The sequence below is a fragment of the Stegodyphus dumicola genome, chromosome 4, assembly GCF_044657685.1.
Source record: "Stegodyphus dumicola isolate Sdum_Otavi_A_Nest chromosome 4, ASM4465768v1".
Lineage (NCBI taxonomy): Eukaryota > Metazoa > Arthropoda > Arachnida > Araneae > Eresidae > Stegodyphus > Stegodyphus dumicola.
This window is the reverse complement of record NC_140771.1, coordinates 245,925,087-245,950,164: the sequence shown is the minus strand read 5'-3', so window position 1 is coordinate 245,950,164 and position 25,078 is coordinate 245,925,087. Positions and strand designations below refer to the sequence as shown.

General features: G+C 32.1%; 2 protein-coding genes across 4 annotated transcripts in view; one reads left to right on the top strand and one right to left on the bottom strand.

Annotated features, from left to right (window-relative positions):
- Positions 1–8,185, bottom strand: part of LOC118199905 (cryptochrome-1-like) — a 38,414-nt gene extending 30,229 nt beyond the window's left edge. The window contains exon 1 of one of the 3 annotated variants that reach the window (XM_085816175.1): positions 7,700–8,185. In XM_085816175.1, the coding sequence (XP_085672301.1) occupies positions 7,700–7,869 (170 nt within the window). In that variant the 5' untranslated portion in view covers positions 7,870–8,185. The remainder of the gene's footprint in view (positions 1–7,699) is intronic. The other 2 variants (XM_085816174.1, XM_085816176.1) reach the window with 2 other exon arrangements.
- LOC146997850 (uncharacterized) lies at positions 175–1,698 on the top strand. The gene is made up of 4 exons (XM_085814224.1): positions 175–892; positions 971–1,330; positions 1,453–1,510; positions 1,620–1,698. The coding sequence occupies exons 1-3, from the start codon at positions 175–177 to the stop codon at positions 1,455–1,457; spliced, it is 1,083 nt and encodes a 360-aa protein (XP_085670350.1). The 3' UTR covers positions 1,458–1,510; positions 1,620–1,698.
- Positions 8,186–25,078: the final 16,893 nt, after the last annotated feature.

Genomic DNA, 25,078 nt, shown 5'->3' with positions numbered 1-25,078 from the left:
CTTTTCATCTTTATTAAACTTTTTTATTTCTGATAGTTTTGACTTTTGCATAATTACCAAGTTTCTGAAATTTCTAACAATAAATTTCATTAAACTATTTCTGTCACTGTACTGACTTTTTTGAATATGGCTTCTTTGCATGAAAAACTGAAATATTTCTGTTTAATTACTGACATGCATTTAATTAATACAGAGGCAGCTGCACTCGAGTTTGTCACCGATGCTGGACTTCTTCCCAGAGAGGATGAGGCACCACCTTGCCCCAAGTGCCAGGCACCGATGAGAAGCAACAAGAGAAAGGAATCAAAGCTCGGATGGCGTTGGGTCTGCAGCCTGAGAAATCGCAACAACTGCTCTGGCATGATTAACCCCATTGAAAATACATTTTTTGAGGGTACAAAAATCCCAATAAGGGAAGCTTTAGTCATAACTGTGTACTTTGTTCTAGATCACAGTTTCAGTTACATAAATCAGCAGCTAAAGCTATGGAGGGAAAAGCAAAAATTACCAGTAATTGCAAATGAGACTATTGTTGACTTTTTATCATATTGTCATGAGGTATGTGAAATTTTTGCCTCTCATCATAGCAGAATGTTAGGTGGTAAAGGAAAATCTATATTAATTAATGAAACATTTTTGACCCGCCGCAAGTACAACCGTGGCAGGGTAACCAAAAGTATGACCATCGTAGTTTTAGGCATCTACTGTCGAGAAGACAAAGAAGGATTATTTTTCAAGGTTAAAGGAAAAAGCAAAAGGCATTTGTGGCCTTACATTAAACGTCATGTTCACCCAGAAACCACCTTCATATACACTGACTCTGCTCCACAATATAAAAGGATAGAAAATTTATTTCCGGCAGCAACACATAAAACTACCAATCACAAGAAAGGTAAATATGTGTCTTTTTTTTTAATGAGTGACATTTTTTTTTTCCCATCCTTAACATTCATTAATCCTTTATTTACAGGCGTATTCGTAGATCCCGATGATAAACAGAACACTATAAATGATCTTGAGGGTGAAAACAAACTTTTTAAGAGGTCTATAAAGAGCAAGAGAACAGATGATATTTGCACGCAGTACATGGCTGTACATTATTACAGGCGGTTCCGCTTGAAGCCCTTTACTTATGATGGAGAAAGACTTGCTCAGTTTCTACAGGACATTAAAGCTGTGTATCCAGGCCATGGAAAAGTCGGCCTTGAACTTAAAATGTTGGACGAACCAACATCAGAAAGCGAAGGAATTGAGGACCTGATGCCTCCAAAGAAATCAGCCCGACAAGATGATGATATACCATTCATTCAGGAAGATGATGATAAATGGGGTAAAAGCAACAAATATAACTTTATTTTTGACATAATTTATTTATTTACATATATATACATACAAAAATTGCATTTAAATATTAAATTACATACCATTATAATCTATGTGCTTATTTTTCAGAGTAAGGGAACACAGACCAAGTTTTAAAACTGGAATAAATGATAAGAAAAGCATACAAGTAAATTGTTTACTATAATTTGTGTAAATGTTCAGATGGTCCACAAATTTTGATGTAATACCTTTTTGTTTTTCACTACATGAAATTGTTATTTTTTATTTCCTTTTAGAATTCAACCAAAAAACAGAGCCCAGAAAACAAAAGGATGGAAATGTTGCGAAAATGTAGCATATCTTTTACAGAAAGAGGTAAATGTGTATTTCAGTTATTCTCAACTTTTATTTTGACGTGAGAGCTATTCTTTATATATTTTGTTATTCCTTCATTAAAATAAACTTTCTTTCACAGCTGCAGATCCAAAATGTCATGAAATACTATGACAGAGGTAAGACAAAATTTTAACCATTCACAGCTTATGTTTCAAATTAGTGCTTCACTTTATTTTAATACTACTCCTTCAGTAAAAGCAACTGTAAAATTTATTTAGTTATTATTAGTATAAGTTTACCTACTTATTTTTCAGTAAAAAAAACTTTATTGCAAATTAGGTAATCCAAAAAAATAAATAAAAGAAAGAAGAAAACTAATTTTGACAGATAAATTGACAAACATAGAGGTGAGTTGATTAATTTAAAGGTTTCCAGCCTACTTCTTACCAGAAAACATTTTATTGTTAAGGATAATTTATCACCCCTTTCAGGTAAAGAATATTGCAGAAATGAGAAATGAATCATGGAAAGAAATGAATCTTCAGTCAGAAAATATACAGGTGAATTCATTACTTTTAATGTTTCCAGCCTGTTTATTTTAATTATGTATTTTCATACTATGTTTAGTATTTTAATTTTACTGTTTATTTATTATTTTAAATATAAGGATTCAATCTTACATTATTAACTTCTTAAACTTGCCACCCTTTTGTGGTAATTGTGTATTTTTGTACTATGTTCAATTATTATTTTCTAGTTAAAAAGAGTATGTAGTTAACAAAAGATTAAAACTAAACAACAGAAAGAACACTTTTAGAAAAAATATTAAAAAATTTAATAAAAGTGTTTATATATACGCTAACTTATGTTTTCATTATCATAACCTTGTTTAGTTATCTTGTATTATGAATATGCATAATATGGATATTTTGTTTAGGGACTTCAAAAATAACATTTTGCTGCCACTTAGACGAGGGAAGAAGCAAATGGAGAAATCAACTCTGATGACAAACCCAGTACCTGGGGGTATAGCCAGGTTTTTCTTTCAAGAAACACATCCGAGTTGAAACGACTGATGCGGGCCACACCTGAAAGCGAAGGAACTGAGCAACTGCTGCCACCGCAGGAAATCTCGACGATCATGAAATTTAAAATCTTGTTTACTTATCTTGTATTTTGAATATGCATAATATGGATATTTTGTTTAGGGACTTCAAAAATAACATTTTGCTGCCACTTAGACGAGGGAAGAAGCAGATGGAGAAATCAACTCGGATGACAAACCCAGTACCTGGGGGTATAGCCAGGTTTTTCTTTCAAGAAACACATCCGAGTTGAAACGACTGATGCGGGCCACACCTGAAAGCGAAGGAACTGAGCAACTGCTGCCACCACAGGAAATCTCGACGATCATGAAATTTAAAATCTTGTTTATTTATCTTGTATTCTGCATATATAACATGGATATTTTCTCTACAAAAAACTCCAAATAGTGAACTGCCAAGTAATACTGCTGAAAACTGCAAAATGTGGTGCTGAATGGTAAGTAATATAAAATATATGTGTACACATTAAAATTAGAGGATTATGGCTCCTGGCGAAACCTCGTAAAAAAAAACGCATCAGGATTCCTACCTCCTAGTCTTACACGTACTAGCTTAAAAATTGGGATTATTTGTAACTATTTTGTTTCACTAATATCATTAATCACATTTCTTACTGTTTCTATTTTTTTTTATCAAATTTAGATTTAATTAAAAATCACTTTAACCTGCATGTAACGTCATGTAATGTGAAAATAGTGCCTATTTTTTAAATGAAATTATATGATAATACCCGCATAAATATTTTTTATAAATAATTGATTTAAATATAATTATAAAAACTAATTTACAAAATTTGGTAATGCTTCAATTAAAATGAATAGTCAAAAAGCAGAAGAAAAGATTTTTCTTTTTTTAAGTACGTGTAAGTCTTAAGGTGATGTGGAAATGGAATCATTTCTAATTTCAAAATGCAAAATGCTTGTAAAAATTGTTCTTTTTCAGATCTGATGAACAGGCCTCGATCTATAAGAGTGGAGTTCAGTGAAACGAAGTATTGGATTTTAACAAGGAAGGAATCTATAACAGTTTTTCTTGTGAAAAAATGAAATTTTATAAGTTATCAGCAGAGTCATAGTTACTGTTTTCCGCGCCCAGGGAAAACTGAAGATTTTGTGCCCCTCCCGACTACTGGCCAAAAATGGAAAACATTCAACTCTAAAAATTCGTAACATCATTTTGGCTTCCCTTGGATGATGTGCCCACGGACATATGCCCCCTTTCTAGCCCTGGTTATCATATACACAGTTTCTTGTGAACTTGTTGACTGTGAGAACCTGGATACATATTTTCTTGCAAAACTGTGAGAAACTAGATAAAAATTTTCTTGTGAAAAGATGAAACTGTGAGAACCTGGATAAAAATATTCTTGTGAAAAGGTGAAACTGTGAGAACCTGGATAAAAATTTTCTTCTGAAAAAGTGAAATTTTTATATAAATATAAATAACATAATTTAAGAAGACAAAGATTGTACAAGCAATGTCATCTAGGGGTAAGTACCTTCATTTTGCAATATATGTTTACATTGATAAATTAAAAAATATGAAATTCTAGCATATTGAAACATAAGTTAAGAAATATTTGTTTAAATTTATTAATTAAAAAAGGTGAAATTCTTACATATTGAAACAAAAGTTAAGAAATATATGTTTAAATTGATTAATTAAAAGAGTTGAAATTCTTGCATATTGAAAAATAAGTTAAGAAATGTATGTTTAAATTGATTAATTAAAAAAAAGTTGAAATTCTAACACAGGGAAAAATAGAAAATATATGTTCAAATTGATTAATTAATAAAAAAAATGAGTGCTATATACTGAAAAATAAGTTTCTTAAAAAGAACTTACCATATATTACAAATACCTTAATAAATGTTCTAATTTTTCATTTCTCATCCATATATATCACGTTTAACTATCATACACTTACCTGCATAACATAATTAATTTAAATATAAATTCATTATTAATTTAAATGCCAAATAATATAATGCCGAAATTACATGCAAGTCAAATTTTTAGGTCGGAAGCTTTCTTTTAAATCGATTGTTTACAGTTTGAGCGTAAGTACTTCTTCGCCCTATAGCGTTTCATGCAAAACATTTCACTCGTTAAAGTACACGTTAATTAAAATTTCTTGTTCTATTACTTTAGACTGAATTACAATTAGTAAGTTATCATATCATGCTTAGTAATATAACATTAACTATGTTGTACAACATTGAAGAAATAGGGAATGTCAGGCGTCATCATGTCAACATGAACAAGGGTAAGTTCAATTTTTCCTTTTGGCAGTTCAGAATTGTTTTCCCTGTCCACTTCCCTCGGATAGGGAAATAATATTTGGCCGCCATCTTGGATTTCGAAATGCGCTTTTTGGCGCATTTCTGAAATCCAAGATGGCGGCCAAAAACTCGCCAAATTCAGCCAAGAGCCGGGTATCCGAAATGAGCCCTCATTTCCCTCACACAAAATAATGCGTAATCGGAACTGAGTACTGCTCACATTAGTCCCAGGTAGTAACCTTTATCACCTCCAAAATGTCGCCAAACTACCAGTTACCATATTGTAAAGATCAACCGAAGATTCTGAAGGAGATTAGGTAAGTTAGTATTTTTAATTATTTTTATGCATTGTTGGAAATGTAAGGTGGAAAGGAATTTGGTATTATTGGGAAAATTGTTATTAGCAATGATTTAGTTTAAAGTAATTAGGATTGTAAGGTAATTTTTATTAATTGAATGTATGTGCTCATGTATATTTTAAGTGGTGTTTTTGAATTTAATTATATTTTAATGAAATGATAGTTATTTTGTGAATTTTATACTTGTAGGAATTTGGTGTATGTTTAAGTTGAAATAAATGTGCATGGAAATAATTTAAATATTTGATAATAAATATTTGTAATGCTTCATGTATGAATTCTTTGGTGACGTGTATAATGTAATAGATGATTTAGAGGTAAAAGTTTATGGATATTTTATTTATTTTATATGTGGAAATGTTCATATTTGGAAAGGGTAAATACTTTTTCGCGATCATGTAATGTCATATATGTTCTTTTTACCGGGTTTAAAGATTGAGAAAATTGTCATGTATTTTCGTGAAATTTTTTTAATTTATGAGATAAAAGCAGTGTACATGGATATAGTGAAGAGTGTGCGCAATGCCATTTTTGTGCAATTCTGGGATGTTTTTTTAAGTAAAAATAAGTCGACGTGTACATGGTTTATGTGTATGTGTTATTTTGAAAAACGCGTAAGGAGTATGGTATTGTGCACTTTTTCCCAATTTTGCAGTGAATATTTGTCATGATTAAGCAGTTTTGTTAGATAAAATTTCTAGCATAAGTGTAATTCGGCTAGTAGACTGTTGGAAGAAGTGTTCAGGAGATGAAAAGAAACATGTCTTTACTTCGTGAAGACAAAATGGCGGCGGGGAAAAAAAATAGAGGGTTGCTGTAGGAGAGTTGGTCGCCAAATTTTCGCCAAAAAATCGCCAAGTTACCGTAATGTAAAGATCAACCTTCAGATCATATAAATGTTCATATTGGAGAATTCATAATACACATTGTAATGACTTTCTGTTTGGAAAATTTATTGGTTGATCTTTACATTACGGTAACTGGTAGTTTGGCGACATTTTGGAGGCGATAAATGTTACTACCTGGGACTTTGGTAATAATGTGAGCAGTACTGAGTTCCGATTACGCATTATTTTGTGTGGGGGAAATGAGAGATCATGGGATATGTCATGTGATATTAATGGACGAATTACGGTTCTTTAAATCGGAAGAGATCATGGGATGTTACCGTAATGTAAAGATCAACCGATCTGAATATATTTACCACCATTACTTAATTACGGAACAGTCTGCATATCTTTACCAGTACGACACTTGCAGGTGAAAGTTTTAGTCCTCAGTTTTTTAATCTCATGCATTTAGATTCAGTATAAATTCTATGGATGCTATAATTATTCTTATATATTACAATGTAAATATTTTCTGCTATTTCTATGTAGTTGAAAAATTATAAGCAACAAAATATATAAATTCATTTCTTTTAAAAATGAAATTTACATATAATTTTAAAAATATCATATAGCAATATACTAATTTTTAGAATTAAAGAATAATAAGAAACAGAAATGATCGGTTTCCAAACTTTTTTTTACATGAGATGTGAAATAAACTGCTTGCATAAAATTATTGATAAAATCTAAAAGTGTTCCATATTTTCATACAATTAGAAATATTTATTTTCTATAAATAATGAGACTCGATTAAGTTAATTTTATGTCAAAAGATTCAAGGTTCTCTGCATTAGTCAAACTAATGATACACAAAAATCCATACAGGACACAGATTATACAGTTTTCTATACTTTAGTGCATGCCAAAGTTCTAAGTTTTGCCCAAAGAAGTGTACAGAAAGACAGATTAAATAATATATTAAGTTGATAAAACAAATAAGACATTTTAGAGAAAAATTTCACATTTTGGTTCATATTAGAATTAAAACTGTACGCTAAAAATAAATACCAGAGTTAAGTGTTCATATTATATGTATATATACGGATTGTGGATGCAAAAAAACTGCTTTATTGCTAGCTGGAACGAAACTTAAAACCCTGAGAATAAACTTTTACGGAATTTAGAAATTCAGAATCACTTGCGTAAGGTTTAAATGTCACAAGTTTTTTCAAAGACCTTGGCTAAAGGTTGACACGAGAACTTCTACAGAATATAAATGTCACAGACTACACAATTTTAAAACGCTTAATCGAAAGCAAAATACTTATATCTAATGATTAAAGCTCAATACCTCTTGACTATATATAGAACTTTCTGGAACTGTTTTGGTATTTTTGGTATTTTGGTATTTTGGTTTGAAAATAAACACAATATATATTACATGAAATAGCTAATGAACTTACCTCCACTTATTAATACCAACATTTGATGAGCCAGCAAACCACGGATCTAAAATAAAAACGCAACGCCAAGTAGTAGCTCCAGATAATCCTTCCCTTAATGCAGGTTGATCATGCAATCGCAGTCCTTTTCGAAACCAATGGATGACATTTTTTTGCTTTTGAGTAGTCATAATTAAGTTATCCTACTAGAGTGAGAAACATACATGATAACCTCTTGTGCGTTAACAGTTTAAAGAAATAATTCAGCTCCACAAAACATTACAATATGGTAACGCCGTTAATTCAACATATCAATGGCCACAGAATGAGCTGATAAGCTGACCAATCACAGCCAAGTCGAAGGTGTGAAATAAAGTACGGAAGCTCTCTTTAAAAAAAAAAACAATTACTTAAACTACAAGCTTCCTCCTCGACGTTCTTGAAAATTATAGAAAATATTTCAGCAACTAATTAACATAATTTTTACAGTTATATTGTGAAAATATATCAGTCATTGGCACTAAAACAAAATAACGAAATTTCTTTTCTAAGTTGTACGGCTTCCGTAGATCTGCATGCTGTTTGCAACGTGACTTAAAACAGAATTTAAAGACAAATGCTCTCATTGGTTGATTGCGTTGACGTCTGAATAAGTCACGTTGCACAACGCATTGTCAGGCAAGTAGCGCCGGAAGGAAATAAGCCGAACTCTATTTTCCAGCCATGTGATAGTATCGAATTCTCTTCATTAGAAACAGAAAGCAAAGAAATTTGACAATTGTTATCTGATATGCAATGATAGAATCGAAAAACAAAATATTAACTTTTTATCAAAATTTAGTTTCACTTTTATTACTATGTGCTGTAAATGATTATATCTAATTAAAATTTCTAATGGTATTTTTATAGGATATTGACTTTGATCTCGGGATATACAGAGGGGATTTGCAAATTGCAAATTTTAGATTGCAATTTAACGCTTCTATGAAGTGTTTATAATTACATTTTTTTAATTATAATAATAAATGATTCGATTTTAATATACCTAAAAAAAGAGAGGGGAATATAAAATGCATTTTTTTTTTTTTTTTTTTTTTTAGTGCAACTTTATGCCCGTGTTCGGATTTCAGTTTAGCACACAAAATAATTTTAAGCTAAACAGTTATAAAAGGCCCACTAATTTAAAAATCAACAAGTATCTCAAGTTGAAGATTTAAAAATCTCAAGTTGCAGAATATAAGATCATATATTTTAACTAGATGTTCAAAATAATGATGCCATACTGTAAGAAAACCAATTTGATATGATGTTTTTTCTTGCGCCCTTGTGCATTTATTTAACAAAGAAAGCACTAATTAATCAATATCCAGATGAGCATTTGACCCCCCCCCAGTGAGGGTACCACCTCCATCCATACTAAACTTATAATAAATAATTTTCACAACTCAGAAATTCGAGCAATAAAAAAAAAGTTTCTGGTTTCGGAGTTAAAAATTGCTTCACTTTATTTTAGTGATTACTTGATTTTTCCTGCATTGCTTATTAGTTAAAAAAGTTATTACTCATTGCTTATTAGAGAGAAAAGAATATTAAATTACAAAAAATATGAAACTTATGGGATTTAAAATGAAATTTTAATCTGATCTTAGTCTACAGATTTTTTTTTAATGCCTGGAAAAATATTTAAGCTAAACCAGGATTTACATTTAATCGAATTCGGGGTCCAGTTCTTCTTAAGTGTTGAGTGAAATTGTAAATTCAAGTAAGAGCCCAAAAGAATGAGTTCAAATATTTTAATTTATTATTTAACTATATCTGAAATTATTATTTTTTCATTTACTTATTCAGGCTTGAATTTTAATTATTTATTAACTCAATAGATTTGATCCTGAATGGGATATTAGTCTGGAAATGGCATTTTGCGTCGAAACATTTAAATTTGTTTATTCCAAGAGGAGTAAGAACAGAATACACACAAAATGTTAATAATAATTTTAAAAAAAAAATAAATAAATAAAGGCAAAAAGCGTTTGCAAAGCCGTCTCAGTAAGATAAGAATTGAACTTAGATGTGATAAACTGAGAAACGACTGAAAAAAAAAAAAAATGTATGCCAACACTTTCGGCTGCATCGGGAAGTCTAAATGATGCTATAGCGCTTTTAAAATTTTTGCAGTTTTGTTATTGAATTGTATGTGGCGTAAATGTGAAGAAAATGATGCGGAATAATAAAGGGGGGGGAATTGAGCTAGTTGCAATGAGAGCAACAGCAGACTGGTAGACTGCGAACTCAGCAAAAGAGTAAAAATTACCTTAACAAACCCGTTTGGGCGACCAGTAAAATTTGAAACTTTTCAGATATATATATACTAGAAAGCCCGGCGGTCATACGAAATGACCGCTGTTGTAGATATTCTAAGTTGTCATTAAAATTATTTGTGCAAAAGTGTCTGCTAATTTAAACTAAACTGAATTACCCAGGGCAGGCAGCGAGGAACGCCCCTTTGCTTACTGCCCCACGGGGGGTTTCCCCTTCTACTTGCTTAATTGCTTAAAGAAAAGTGCAATGAAGGAAACCACTGGCGGTACATTTCTTAAGAGCCCACCGCTAGATCAATCAACAAAGGTGATTTAAATAACGAAATGTTAATTCTCATGTCAAATATTTCTTTGTACACAACATTTCTTGTGTAGATCTTTTCATCATTTTTAAGCTCGCCTTGCAGAGGACCATCAATTATTTTTTAATTTACGTCCGTTCTTTCACGAACTCTTGAACAGGCAACATAAAGTTGAACGTTTCCAAATGCAGGCTGAGGTAAAAAAATGCCAACGCGCTTAAGCGTTTGGCCTTGAGACTTATGGATGGTCATAGCAAAGGCAAGTTTTACAGGAAATTGTCTACGTCTCAATTGAAACGGCAACTTCACCCCATTGGCTAGTACATTTACGCAAGCAACCAATAAACTATCGGCGACAAACAGACACTTAAGCCGCATATATATATATATATGGGGAGAAGTAACATCATTTCCTCCGAAACGGCTGGCTTCCGGGCTTAGCGAAGCACACCGTTGGATTCCGCAGGTCCGTGGCATGCCATTTTGACCATTCGCGTCTTCCTGGGATTTTAATTAGCCCAGATATTAATTAAAAACTAATTTTCCCCCTACGTTTCCCCTACATTTTACACTTTCTTGGGTTTTCTCTATTACAGGGATTTATTTCGTGTCAAATTCTTTTTTCTCGAATATCTACGGAACGGCGCCGAGTTGAAATTCAAGACACGTATCCTCGGATTCCAAAAAATTCTCCGAATCCATCGATACCGTCCTCATCTTCGTGCGACTTTAATCGGCTGACATATTAATTAAAAACTGCGGAAACGTTAATTTCCGCGCTCATTTTTCCGAGTGGCAACAATAAACTATCGGCGACACACACTTTAGCCGCTTATATATATAAAGATATATATGTATAATAATTTATAATAAGAAATCTTTCCATATACCATCGCCAAGGAACCCAAATTAAATTTAAAACCATGAAAGAAAAAACTTTTTTTTAGAACGTAAAAGCATTTTAAATAGTAATTTCAACTCTTGTTTAATTTAATTTAAGATTGCATAATTTTTTATCTTCTTATGATTTTGAATAAACTCTTTAATTGTTTACTTCTGTTTTTGAATTTTTTCTAGAGTTTAGCGTGTAGGGGATATGTCTTCTAAAGTAAGCATCTCGTACCGATTAATTCTGTTCTTAAGGAGAAACTTTAATTTTAAGGTTATTTGCTATTTTGTTTTACAAGATTCTTATGGCTTAAATGGACTAAAGTCTTTATTTGGATTCAGTATTAGTTGTACTTATGGTTTGAATCTAGCAAATAATTTGATACTTACTTGGAAAAGAAGATGAAACACTCTTTTAATTTAGTTGTTGTTAATTGATAGTAGATTGGTTTATCCCTTTGATAAGTGAATTAATCTGCGATCAATGACAATAGCTGCTTATTCAATATTTAAAATTTACTTTTGGTTTTGGATTTTTGCGATTAAAGACTTTTCTTAGCCGATTTATAAACAAGAGTTGAAATTACTATTTAAAATGCTTTTACATTCTAAAAAGTTTTCTCTTTCATGGTTTTATATTTAATTTGTGTTCATTGCAAATGGTATATGGAAAGATTTCTTATTATAAATTAATATGAATTATTGGTTTAGCGCAAGTTTTAGGCTTTTGAATTTAAATATATATATATATATATATATATGTATGTATGTATGTATGTATTAATTGTCCTTTTTTTACTAGCCCAAATGAGCAGTTTGCCCAGAAGGGCTATTAATTTCGTTTTGGCATTTTGCGTCGTCCACTTTGAAACGGAGTTTCACTTTTCAAATTATTGCCACCAACTATTAGAGCCCCGCATTATATTTAAAGAAATTAAATAATGAAGAATCTGCATGTATGTGTGTTTCTCGCAATGTGAGAAAACATCGGTACCTAGAGCCATCTAATTTTGAATAACGTAGTCCTCCGCTGGAATATGGGCATCTGGAAGCCCAAATTTGGGAATTTGGAGTTTATTTTATTATCTATTTCATATTTTGTAAACCTTTAATGATTTTTTTTTTTATTAACAAACTCAACGATTTCAAAGAGAAGCGCGTGAGACTGTGTATCGGAAATTCTAAAGATATGCTCTTTTTAAATATTTTGTAATATTGCTGTTGAATTGAATTTTATAGTTTAAGGGGGCTCATACACCTTAAACCCCTTATGATCTTCGAATATGTGACTGTTGCAAGAATTGGGATATTTTATTTATTTTAAAAGCAATTACTTACAAATTTTTACAGATGACTGCATAATATAGCTGCTTTGGGAACTAGTAACCAGAAAGTTTGTATTGTCACAAATATTTTTGTAATTTAATCCGCTTTGTGGCAAAAGTTTTCGTCATGTTTCTACCTTGCACGCATGATATTTTAAAAATGGCTAATGCTACGTACTTGAAATTCGATAGAATTCTTTATATGGGTACTATTTTCTAACTGAACCAAAAATCTGATGACTATTTTAATATTACAAAAATGTTATGCACGAAAACATTACAGAGTTTTTTAATTAAAATACATCTCATAAACTCAACTCCAAATAAAATTAAAATTTAACATGAAATTCTTAGAATTTTTGGTTCACAGTAGTTTCTAAATGTTATAAAAGCTATATATTAAATATGGAATTAAATTATGCAACAGAATGTTTTAAACTGTGCGCGCAAGGTGGAAACATGACGAAAACTTTTCTCACAAAGCGGATTAAATTATAAAAATATTTGTGGCAACACAAACTTTCCGATGACTATTTCAGAAAGCAGCTATATTATGTAGTCAGCTGTAAAAAGTTGGAAGTAATTGCTTTTAAAATAAATAAGTTATTCCAATTCTTGCTATAGTCACGTATTCGAAGATCTTATGGGTTTTAAGGTGTATGAGTCCCCTTAAGTGAACATGATATTTAATAAATAAAGGTAACATCCAAAAGGTTAAGAAAGCGCCGCTTTTGGATAAATATAAAATCTGAAACCTTTCAGACTTTTTTTTTTTTTTTTTTTTTTTTTTTTTTTATTTATTAAGGAGGAGGATTGAAGGGACTCTAAGCAGTAATCAGTCTTCCAACATAATCGAAAGTAAAAATAAATTTAAGCAATTATTGAAGCATCACCTGTAATTTTCAAACAGTTTATGTATTTCGTTTCAACCACTATCCTTCTACTGCATTTATCGACATCATAACGATAGGCAGACATTTAAAGATCGCCTTCAGATGAACGAAAAAACGTGAAAGGTATAAGTTTCCGGTTTCAAAGATCTAAACAAAGCGGAAAGCTGAAACAATTAATGAGCGTTTCCTGTTTTGTAATAATTTCGATGCCCTTGGGTCGTCCTCTAAAATATCTATGTGAAATACTAACAGAAGGACTTTCAATAACTTTCCCTTATAAAGAAACTCAATTTAAAGACTGAAAATTAGAAAAAAAGGTTTAAAAAAAAATCTGAAGGATTATGTCCTAAGAGGCGTTTTTTTAACGTTTTGTGTGCTACTTTTATTTATTACATGTCATGTTCTTCGCACTTAAACCATAAAATTCAATTCAACAGCAATGCCGCAAAATAATTTTAAAAGAGCTTATCTTTAGAATTTCCGATACGCAATTTCGCGCGCTGAATATGATTAATTTTTTTTTTTTTTTTTTTTTTTTTTTTGTCCAAAGGGATTTGAATCCCGAAGGACTATTAGTTTCGTTTTGGCATTTTGCGTCGGACTCATAAATGTCGGTTCACTTTTCAAACTGTTGCCACAAAATGTTAGAATCCTGCATTATATTTGAAGAAATTAAATAATGAAAAATCTGCATAAATGTATGTATATTTCTCTTATTGTGATAAAACAACGGTACATAGAGTCATCGAATTTTGAATAACGTAATCCTCCAACGAATATGAGCATGTGGAAGACCAAATTTGAAATTTGAAATTTGTTTTATGATCGATTTCCTATTTTTTAAAACTTTGACGAATTTTTGGTTAACAAACTCAAGGATTTCAAAGCGAGCAATGGCAACGTTGTGCAGAGAAAACATTTTTATCTCCAGCGCGTGAGTCTCTGTATCGGAAATTCTAAAGATAGGCTCGTTTTAAAACTATTTTGCGATATTGCTGTTGCACTGGATCTTATGGTTTAAGTGCGAAGAACATGATATTTAATAAAGAAAGGTAACACACAAAATGTTAAAAAACGCCCCTTTGGACGTAATTTAAAATCTGAAACATTTCAGATTTTTTTTTTTTTTTTTTTTTTAATTTTGTTCCGTGCAGTGTTGCCATTGCTCCCTTTGAAATCGTGAGTTTCTTAATCAAAAACTCATAAGTGCTTTACAAAATATGAAACAGATAATAAAACAAATTCCAAATTTGGTGCTCTTGTCAAAATTGGGATGAATTTAGGTCTCTTTGTCAGAGATATAAGTGTTTTAAGTTTTGAGACGGCTGAAAAGCCGATGCGCCCGCCTTTTCCCGGCGAATGCTTAATTAGAAATATATCCGCAAGTTGGATGGAGGGGAAGGAAGCGTTTTTTTTTTTTTTTTTTTAATCATCATTAAAAAAAATAATTTTTGAATCACCATTCTTTTAGCTTCCAAACTACATCTCGTTGCTATTAATTCTATCACACTTTATTTATTTTTGTTTCATTTTACTTTTTTTACAATATCGTATTTTAATTTATTATTAACTTACTCAGTTTTTGATGACTTTATTATTTGATTTAGTGACAGATACATTTTAATTTATTATTTACTTAATTATCATTAATTTAATTTAGCTTATCAATACTTTCCTTACTTCTTTATTTTGTACTTAGTTTTAATATTCATATTATCTGTTAAGTTATATTTATCATTATTTTACTAATTTATTTTTGGATTGCTGTTGCCACCATTGGACTCGAGCGTTTCTAATATTAGAAACTAAATATCCTGGTACAGAATTAGATGCAGCAATTTTTATTAAGCTAAGATTCTGAAGCACTAGAAAAGTAAATGTTATCCTAAAGTTAACGTATGTAAACATACATACATACATTTTTGCAGCAAATGAGATGTCTGTCAGAAGGAAGTTCGCTTGAAGGAAGGTGTTATGAGGAAGTCGTCTTTACGAGCAGTTCTCAAGGTGTAGACTTTTCTCGAACTCCAGAGCCGAAAACAAAGCAAGATTCGGTCACACAAGGGGAAAAAACCTAGAATCTCATATTTCGTAAGCAAGCATAAATAAACAAGGAAGACACAGGTTGTAAGGATCCTAAGTTTTACTAACGTTTATTTTATGTTAAATCTTTACTATCACTTCTTATTTTCTACTTCCGGGCAGAATTAAAAGCTTTAACTTATTTATGCAAATTTGTCTTGCGAACGCCAAGTACTTAAGTTGTGGCTTTTTGCCAAGCAAGAGAGAGGAAGGAGTTACTTGAAGCAGGCCGCTTGCCTTAGCAGTTTTTACTCGGTTGCTGGTTGCCTTCAAGGCCAGAGGTTTAATCCTCTTGATAATTTTAAACGTATCGTAGTGTTAGCAGTTCTCTGTACTACATACGGCCAATCTTGGAGTTAGGCACTTGTTTGATTAATCCAAAGTTAGTTTAGTTAGAGTTTAGTTAATATTTTTATATTCTTACGTTCAGACCACAAGTGGTTGGTCTCTGTATTCCGAAGTCCGGAAATCATTGTAAAGAGAGAAAAATAAAGGGTTTCGTATACCCTTCCTGTGTGTATTGTCTACTTCCCAAATTTATTGAACATAGCTTTAGTAAGCTTCCTGTTCCGAGTCAGGACAGTTAATGTTCCCTAATCAAGTAAGGAGGAAAACAGAACCTGATAAGGTGCCATATTTATCATTATTCTTGCTGTCTGTCAATATTTTCCCTGACGTTTGAAGTATGTAACAGCTACAAACCTGTTGAGAACAACAAACAAAAACAAACAAAAAAAAAAAAAAAATCTGAAATGTTTCAGATTTTAAATTACGTCCAAAGGGGCGTTTTTTAACATTTTGTGTGTTACCTTTCTTTATTAAATATCATGTTCCTCGCACTTAAACCATAAGATCCAGTGCAACAGCAATATCGCAAAATAGTTTTAAAACGAGCATATCTTTAGAATTTCCGATACAGAGACTCACGCGCTGGAGATAAAAATGTTTTTTCTGCACAACGTTGCCATTGCTCGCTTTGAAATCCTTGAGTTTGTTAATCAAAAATTCGTCAAAGTTTTAAAAAATAGGAAATCGATCATAAAACAAATTTCAAATTTTAAATTTGGTCTTCCACATGCTCATATTCGTTGGAGGATTACGTTATTCAAAATTCGATGACTCTATGTACCGTTGTTTTATCACAATACGAGAAATATACATACATTTATGCAGATTTTTCATTATTTAATTTCTTCAAATATAATGCAGGACTCTAACATTTTGTGGCAACAGTTTGAAAAGTGAACCGACATTTATGAGTCCGACTCAAAATGCCAAAACGAAACTAATAGTCCTTCGGGATTCAAATCCCTTTGGACTAAAAAAAAATTCTGTCCATTTCCGATTAACTGAAGGTAAATTAACCGAATGACAGATTAGATTAGCCTTGTCTTTATAAAATAAATAAAATTAAATTAAAATTAAAAAATCGGAAATGTTTCAGATTTTAAAGGTCACCCAAAAAGTTTCGTTAAGGTTTTCTACACTCTCGCTGAGCTCTAAGTTTACCAGTCTGTTGTTACATTCACTCCAGCTTACACTTTTATTATCTTTTTAGCTTTATTATTAAACAAAATTTTTTTCACAGTTACACCATATACAATTCATTAGCAAAACGGCAAAAATTTGAAAAGCAGCATAGCAGTATACGTATAGAATTCCCGATGAAGCGTTAAGTATTGGTATATATTTTTTTGCCCCCCCCCTGAGTCTTTTCTTAGTAAAACTTTAAACTATGTAAAAACGGCATATGTTTAGAATTTCTGACAGACAGTCTTTCGCGCTGGAGACAAAAATGTTTTTTGCCATACAATGTCGGCACTGCTCGTTTTGAAAACGTTGAGTTTGTTATACACAAAATTCGCTAACGTTTTACAATATATTAAATAGATGATAAAACAAATTCGAAATTCAAAATTTGGGTTTCCAAGTGGCCATGCTCGAGGGGAAAGGACTACGCTATTCAAAATTAAATGACTCTAGGTACCTTGTCCCCCCCCACAATGCGAGAAACATACATACATTCATGCAAATTCTTCATTATTTAATTCCTTTAAATATAATACAGGGCAATAATATTTGGTGGCAACAGTTTGAAAAGTGATACAACGTATTTAAGTGTCTCTAAGCAAAATGCCGTTTCGAGACTAATATCCTATTTAGGACTAACGTTCCTTTTCGGCTAAAACTACAATTACAAGTGCTCAGCATTAAACAAAACTGTCTATGGAAAATATAGCAAGAAAAAGAAAAGTGCCTTTGAGAACAGTAGTAATAGCAGACGATGCATAATATTTAAGTATTGTTTTTTTTTTCTGCAACAGTATGTTATTTAACTATTCGTAATACACAACATATAAACAATGTTATATCATCCGAAAGATAAGAACATGGATTTAAAAAAATAAACAAATGAGACTGTCAAACAAAAAGAAGTTCTTGCGAACATTTTATACAAATTTGAACTCACCAACATAGTTCAAGATCCCTTCCAAATATTAGTTTTTAGTACCATTCGCAATTTATCTCGTTTATTTGCATGAAGTTTATTCTTCCATTGTTAACAATGTGTCCTTCTTGCTTTTATAGTGCTTTAATCTACATAATCAAATTAGATTAAATTGCTTGAAAAACAGGTTCACTGATAATACGCTATAACTATCCCATTAGTTATAGCGTGGATTACTTATCTTTCCTGTGTTTTCTAACTGCTCACGAACATTCATCTTTTGACACTTTTAATTTAAAAAAAAAAAAAGTTAAATTACGTAATCTAACTTTTTATGCAATTCCCCGTTCCTTTTAGTTACATTTAAGAAAATATTATACTTTCTCGTAAAATATCTGATGTGGATATCACATGACTTAAACCACCTATTAAATTATACACATTTTTTTTTTTTTTTTTTTCTATACTTTATTTAAACTTATTTACTCGAATTTCTTAGAAATATATTTCTCATTCAGTCAGTTTTGTTCTCATTTCCCGCCAAGGCAAAACTACATAAAAATTCAATCTTCACTGAAAATTGTAAAATACAGAAAATTTTAAACACAAAAATGCAGTTAAAATACTTAAAAAAATACGATTAAAATTAGAGTTTCTACGCCGAAACAAGCAATTTGGCCAGCAGGCAGGACGACAAAATTTTCCGTGTACTAAATTCAAAAGTTTACTTTTGGTCCCACTCGACAAAAAGACAACGAAGCTGGTGCAAAAATTTACTTAATGCACTATTCTACTAAGAGTTTCAAATATAAATAAATGACGGCTTCGCTAGGCCTAGTGCCACTTAAACAACTTTTAAATTATTGATAATTCTACAATTATTGCATGCAGATTAACTAAGGCATAAAAAGCTTAACTAGAACTTAAGAACAACGTAATTCAGTCACTTTTAAAGCAAAAAAAAATGCACAATTTATCAACATATAAGAATAAAAATCTGATCTCACGGACTTTTGATGCGACCGATTGCAACCAAAAAAGTGAGATGCACATCTACATGTTATACTCTAATTCTGTAACCGTCACGCGAACTTACTTTTGCTTAGTTAAGACAATTTTCAGTGTCTTTGATTTAAGCCGTAAATGCTGGCTTCTGTAAGAACGAGAGGTCTCTTCTGTAAATTTGATTTGAGTTAAATAAAAAGGTCCTTTACACCCTTTCGCTGTCTCTGTGGTACTTACAAGACACAGTGCTAATTCACTTCTTCTAAGTTTTAAGACGTTTCGTACAGTTTATATTACACAAGAATACGAGACATTATAATATGATTAGCAAACTTTTTTTTTCATTTAAGAGTTTCGTTAGATTTAGAAGAACCTTTGGGTATCATATGAGAGTTTTTCTCGTTATTAAAAGACAGCGTATCTGTTTTTCTCCTAGTGCTGGATTTATCATTATTGTGAAGAGTAATAAGTTTAATTTAGAACAGCCAACATGAAAATTCAGCGATGCTTTTACAGGAATTTGAGCTTCCGACTGCTAGCAGGATGTGCTTTCCAATTACATGATAAACGCCCGAGGTAAGGAAGAAGAAAATTCTTCACATTCTCCTCGGCATAAAATGCCACTCGGGAGGAGAAGATCTAGTCACCACATCTAAGTGATGATGAATTATCGTTCACCCCATTTTAGTTCTTGTCCCACTTGCAGAATCGTTGGATTTCGGAAACAAGTTATACGAAATATAAACGATACCTTCGCCAGGATTCGAATTCCGCACTTCCCGACTGCTAGTCGGAAGTGCGTCCAGTTACACCGCGAAGGAACGGAGTAAAGGAAAGGAATAATCCTTACACAGTTATCTAAAATTCGAGCAGGGTTATTTGACCTTGAAATATTGGGTCAGTCCATAAATTCATGCGCATTTTTTGGTAAATTTTTAAATAATATAAAAAAACACAATTTAACATTTTAATTAATTATATATTTTCCTCCATTATCTACAATATCTCGCCATTTTACAGGCAGCTTTTTTGTGCCATTGCTGTAGAAAGACTCTGGTTTTGATGCAAAATAATTGAAAGCTCATTGTGTGCATCCTGTTTAGAATTTAATTTTTTTCCCAGAAAAACATTTTGTAAGGCACGAAATAAGTGAAAATCACTTGTGACAATATCTGGGGAGTAAGCAGGATGTGGCAAAAGCTCCCAGTTAAATTCACTTACATTTTGCAGCGTTGTTCGAGCCGTATACGGTCTAGCGTTATCATGATGAAACAACACTTAATATCCACCAATCGTGGGCGTTTTTTGATCAATTCTGAGTTTAGACGGCAAAGTTGTTCACTATAAACTTCTGAATGAATCGTTTGATTTGGTTCTAACAGTTCAAAACGTCCTGAACGGGGTTCATTATCAATGCTGCTTTTTCGAACTTGAAATTTTTTAAACCATTTCAGGGCAGTCCTTACACTAATGGTGTGTTCACCATGTACTCTATTAATTTTTATCGCTGCAAACCTGGCAGATTCACCACACGAAAATAAAAGATGTATCACAGCACGTTTGTACTGATTATCTATGTTCATCTTCTATGGGTACTAAAATACGTTCGATATTTACGAAAGTTGGTGACGAACTGAATAATATGCTAGTCAAACGATGACAAGTTTCAACAGGTTCAAAATTGTATTGTTTTAGTAAATGCGTCATAGTGAATTTCACGCATACTCTTAATGCGCACGAACTTATGAACTGACCCGATAATTACCCCGCAGAGTTTAATTCTTTTGACGCATTCTTGCAAAAGTATGAACCAGAATAAAGAAGATAGTAAATTCCTCGGTGACAGAGTGCAGTCTGTTAGCTACAACACTCGCTCAGTTCCTTTTAAAGATATCAGCTTTCAGTTCTTATGGTTATTTTGTGATTGCATCAAAGTTCGCGTAATCAGGTAATTCATCAGAAATCGATGCGTCCGTCGATTGTTTTGTAAGCAGTAAATTGCTTTGATTGTAAAAAATTCAAGCTATGGAGGCAGGTTGATTGATGGTAATAGCACCTTTCTTAATTCCTCTGCAAAAATAGTTTTTAGAGGTCATTTCTCAACCAACGGAAACGAAACTATTAACTAATTCAAATTTATAATTTCCGATTTCGTGGTAATTGAGGCCTACGAATTCTTTTGTAATTTGTCATATTCATTTGGGTTTTATTTCCATTTACATTTCAGTGCATTTTAGATATTGCTTTCTCCAAAACAGGAAAAGTGCCTACCAGTGGCCTAGCGGTAAAGCCGCTGAACACTGGTAGCTCGTCCTTGGCTGAAATCCCTGCGGACGGTACGGCTGCATGGGCGTTTTCGTGGTTTTTCCCATGTGCAACGCGTATGCGAGCCAGTTTCTCTTAGAAAGTCCTCCACGAAGGCATCCATCCCTTTAGGCAGATAACCCTCGAGTGCTTTGCCATATTAAATACCAAACAAAACCAATGCAGAAAAAGCTTCTAAATCTGTTGCCTGTCTTCTATTAATCTGCTTCTGTTAGTTTCTCTTCTATTGGACCCTTTGCTCGTTCAGTTTTATCGGCAAGAATTAGAATAATTTTTATAAAAAATAGTTCCTCTGCTATTAAGGCCAGAATCTCGGACCACCCACCTTAACACTAAATAGAACAACGATTAGAATTACCAATATTAAAGACCGCAACGTGAAGCCAGTTAAGATTAACTTTTAAATTGAGCACACTCTTTAAAATGTGAATTCCAGCACACTTCCTAAAGTGTGAAGTACACCACACTTCATAAAATGTGAATGTTATTTCGGTATGAAATAACGTGCAAGCCAGTTGCTGAAAGCTAAGTGGCAAAAGGAGGGGGGGGGGAAAGGAGAAAACGAGTAATTGCTTTTTTTCCTTAATTCGGAACAACAGATAAACCGCATTCCATACTTTTCTCAAGGTAAACTGCGAAGGCTCGTGGATGAAAAAAATTGGGTTCAGAGTTCTCTTCAAATCATTTATCTGTTTTACATTTCCTGTTCTCTTGCCATAAATCTCGTAAAAATGATACCACACATACAAAAATTTCAGAAATTTAAGTCAATATTTTAAGTAAAATAGTGCTGAAAAGTCTAATCGATTTATAGAGATGACATTAAAATTAATGATGAGTTAGCGACTTTTATGTTCATTATACAGTGAGAAATTTAGAACTAATGTTTCACAAAGAGAAAAATGCTAGGCATATTTATATTTTGTTTTAAAAAAATTGTTTTGTAATTATATATACATATATATTGTATATTCCGGCTCAAGCGCACAAATTTGCAAGTGCATTATACGCCAGATATAAAAATGATAGCTTAAAAATAAGGAAAAAATTAGATTTTTATATGCATCCAAATGCTGCTAATTAAAAAAAAAAAAATGACATACCTTATGAAATTAAACGTTTTCATTATCGGATAACATGAAGAGTTCGTCAGGCTCGTCTTCCGTTATATCTTCAGTCGTATGATCGAATTTTGTTTCATCTTCATCCTCATTGTTATTTTTTTAATCCGTAAATAAATAATCATTATCCGTTCCATCTTTCACCAACAACAAACATCCTTACTGTAACACGATTTCCGTTTTCTTTCGCAAAATGAATGGCTTTGCACTTGAAACCAGTACAGTGTTTGTTTCTTTTCGCAGGAACCGTATTTACTATTAAAAAGCATTATATCAACTGCATCTATAATAATAAAAGCAAGTGTAATGTGTCTGTCTGTCTGTCTGTCTGTCTGACCGAGCTCTCCAGCCAAATCTATCGCACGCAGGGACCTGGAATTTTTTATACGGAAGCACAAAGGGGCTGGCCACCAGACCTCGAAGCCCGATTTTCGATTTTTGAATTAGAAAAATTTTAAAAAAATTATTTATAATTAATTAATCACGGTTTTTTTGACTCACTGATATTATTATTTGTTTTCAAATAACGTTCGATTGTAACAATTGATTTCTTTATTCTAGCGTTAGTTTGCTGTTTTGACGATACATTAAATCGATTAATTACAATTCATTTCTTTTTTGTAGCTTGTGGGGGGGGGAAGAGAGAGACACAGTCTACATGTCCTACACTACTATTCCTGCGCTATTCACTTATCTGCATTTTCTAAATGCACGGGCAACGCCGGGCGGGTACAGCTAGTTTCAAATAAAGCAAATGCGATCCGAAATTTTTCACAATTACAGTACTTCCTTTACTTCGTACAGTGAAGTAAAAATATAATTTTTTCTTCTTCATCTGCAAAATTCTATGCTAGTTGAAAAATATCGTATGGTATTTAACACAAAAAGTTTTATTTAACAGTCTGCACGAGATACTGTGCAATTATACTTGTGTGGAATGCCCATAGAAATTTAGTAAAATGCAGTCAAATTAATTAAATGCTTGTTATAAATTTAGGATTAAAAAGTAAAACAGTGGCATATATTTATTGAGAAATAGTACATAATAGATTGCTTTTAAATCAACTAATTTCATTTGGTATTAATGACGTGGCTTCAAAACACGATCACGTGGTCGTTTATTCTTGATCTGAAAATTCAAATGAGTTTCGAAATTCACCACTTGTATGTATGAAAATTCGCATAGTAATCAGTTTTGAGCTGACGTTACAAATTTTGTTACAAATTAGGCGCAATGTTTCCAGAAACAAGAAAAGTTAAGAACTAATTTATTTTATAAGATTTCAAAGAACAAAACAGACGATAATTGAAACTGCTATAATAAAACACAAATGACCGTTACATTTTTAGAGTTTATACTGTTGTTGCCAATTTTGAAACGACAATCTTTTACTTTTTATTTTAAAAATAAACAGTATAGCGATCTCCAACAATAATAATCGCAATCTTTGAGATTCGATTTTAAAATTTCACTGCAGAGTGTTCTAGCTGTTCTGACGAAATTTGTGCCAAGGTTAGGCACTACTCGGTTTCAGTTGCATAACAAGATAAGAAAGATTCGCATTTTTTGATTATAACTGAAAAGATTACGTGAGGCAGTTTTCATTCTTGAACTAGGCCCACCAGCGGCCGAGCGGTAAAGTCGCTGAACACTGGTAGTTCGGTCCGAGATTCGAATCCCGCGAGCGGGCTGGCTGCATGGGCGTTTTCGTGGTTTTCCCCATGTGTAACGTGTATACGAGCCAGTTTACCTTAGAAAGTCCTCCACGAAGGCATCCCTCCTCTTAGGCAGATAGCCCTCGAGGCTTTGCCATAATCACATACACACACACACACACATTCTTGAACTAGTAACCTTTTCTTTCTTGTGCTTTACTTTCTTATTCGTTCCAATCATAGGCTTTTATTTAGCTCGCTGTGTCTCATGTTGCTGTGTCTCGCTATGGTCAAAATTTTGCCATGGATATTTAAACTATTTCCTGATAAGCTATCGAGTTAAAATTTTGCTTGCATACCCATTGTGGCTGCCAAAACAATGTAACGAAGCGACTATTTTTTTTAATTCGATATAGATTTTTGAAAATTTAATGTTGAAACTATTTTTCACACCAAACAAACTAAAACTCTCAAAATTTGCACCTTTTTCGCGAATTTGCAAAAATTACTCGATTTATTTAACTATTTGATGTAATACAATTGTTGAAGATTTACAAAGATTTTTCATTGTTGAAAAACGATTTTTCAGTTTATTAATTTTACTGATAAGGTGACACTGAGACAAAAGGAAAAAATTAAAAAGTAAGAAAAAACGTTTTTATAAAATAAACTTTTATTTAAAACTCATAAAATAATTACTGAAATAAAAGCATAATATTTTATCCAGAGCCTCGTAGGAAGAAAAGAGTAAACAATTCTCTTTACATCAATGCACCTCGAAGCCATTTTTTCAAAATTCGAACCAGATTTTTTTATTATTATTATTATTTTATCTTTTCGATTTTATCACAGCATTTTGAATAGTTTCATTCTTTAAGAAATATGATTTTGGCAACAGTTTTTCATTCAATGCTTTGTATACTGGACTGCTGACTTTCGAAAATATGAGATAAAATGCTGCTTATTTTCTTTTGATTTTTGGACACGCAACATGCACATCGTAATCTTTTTATTCTGACGCGCATGTGTCTCGCGT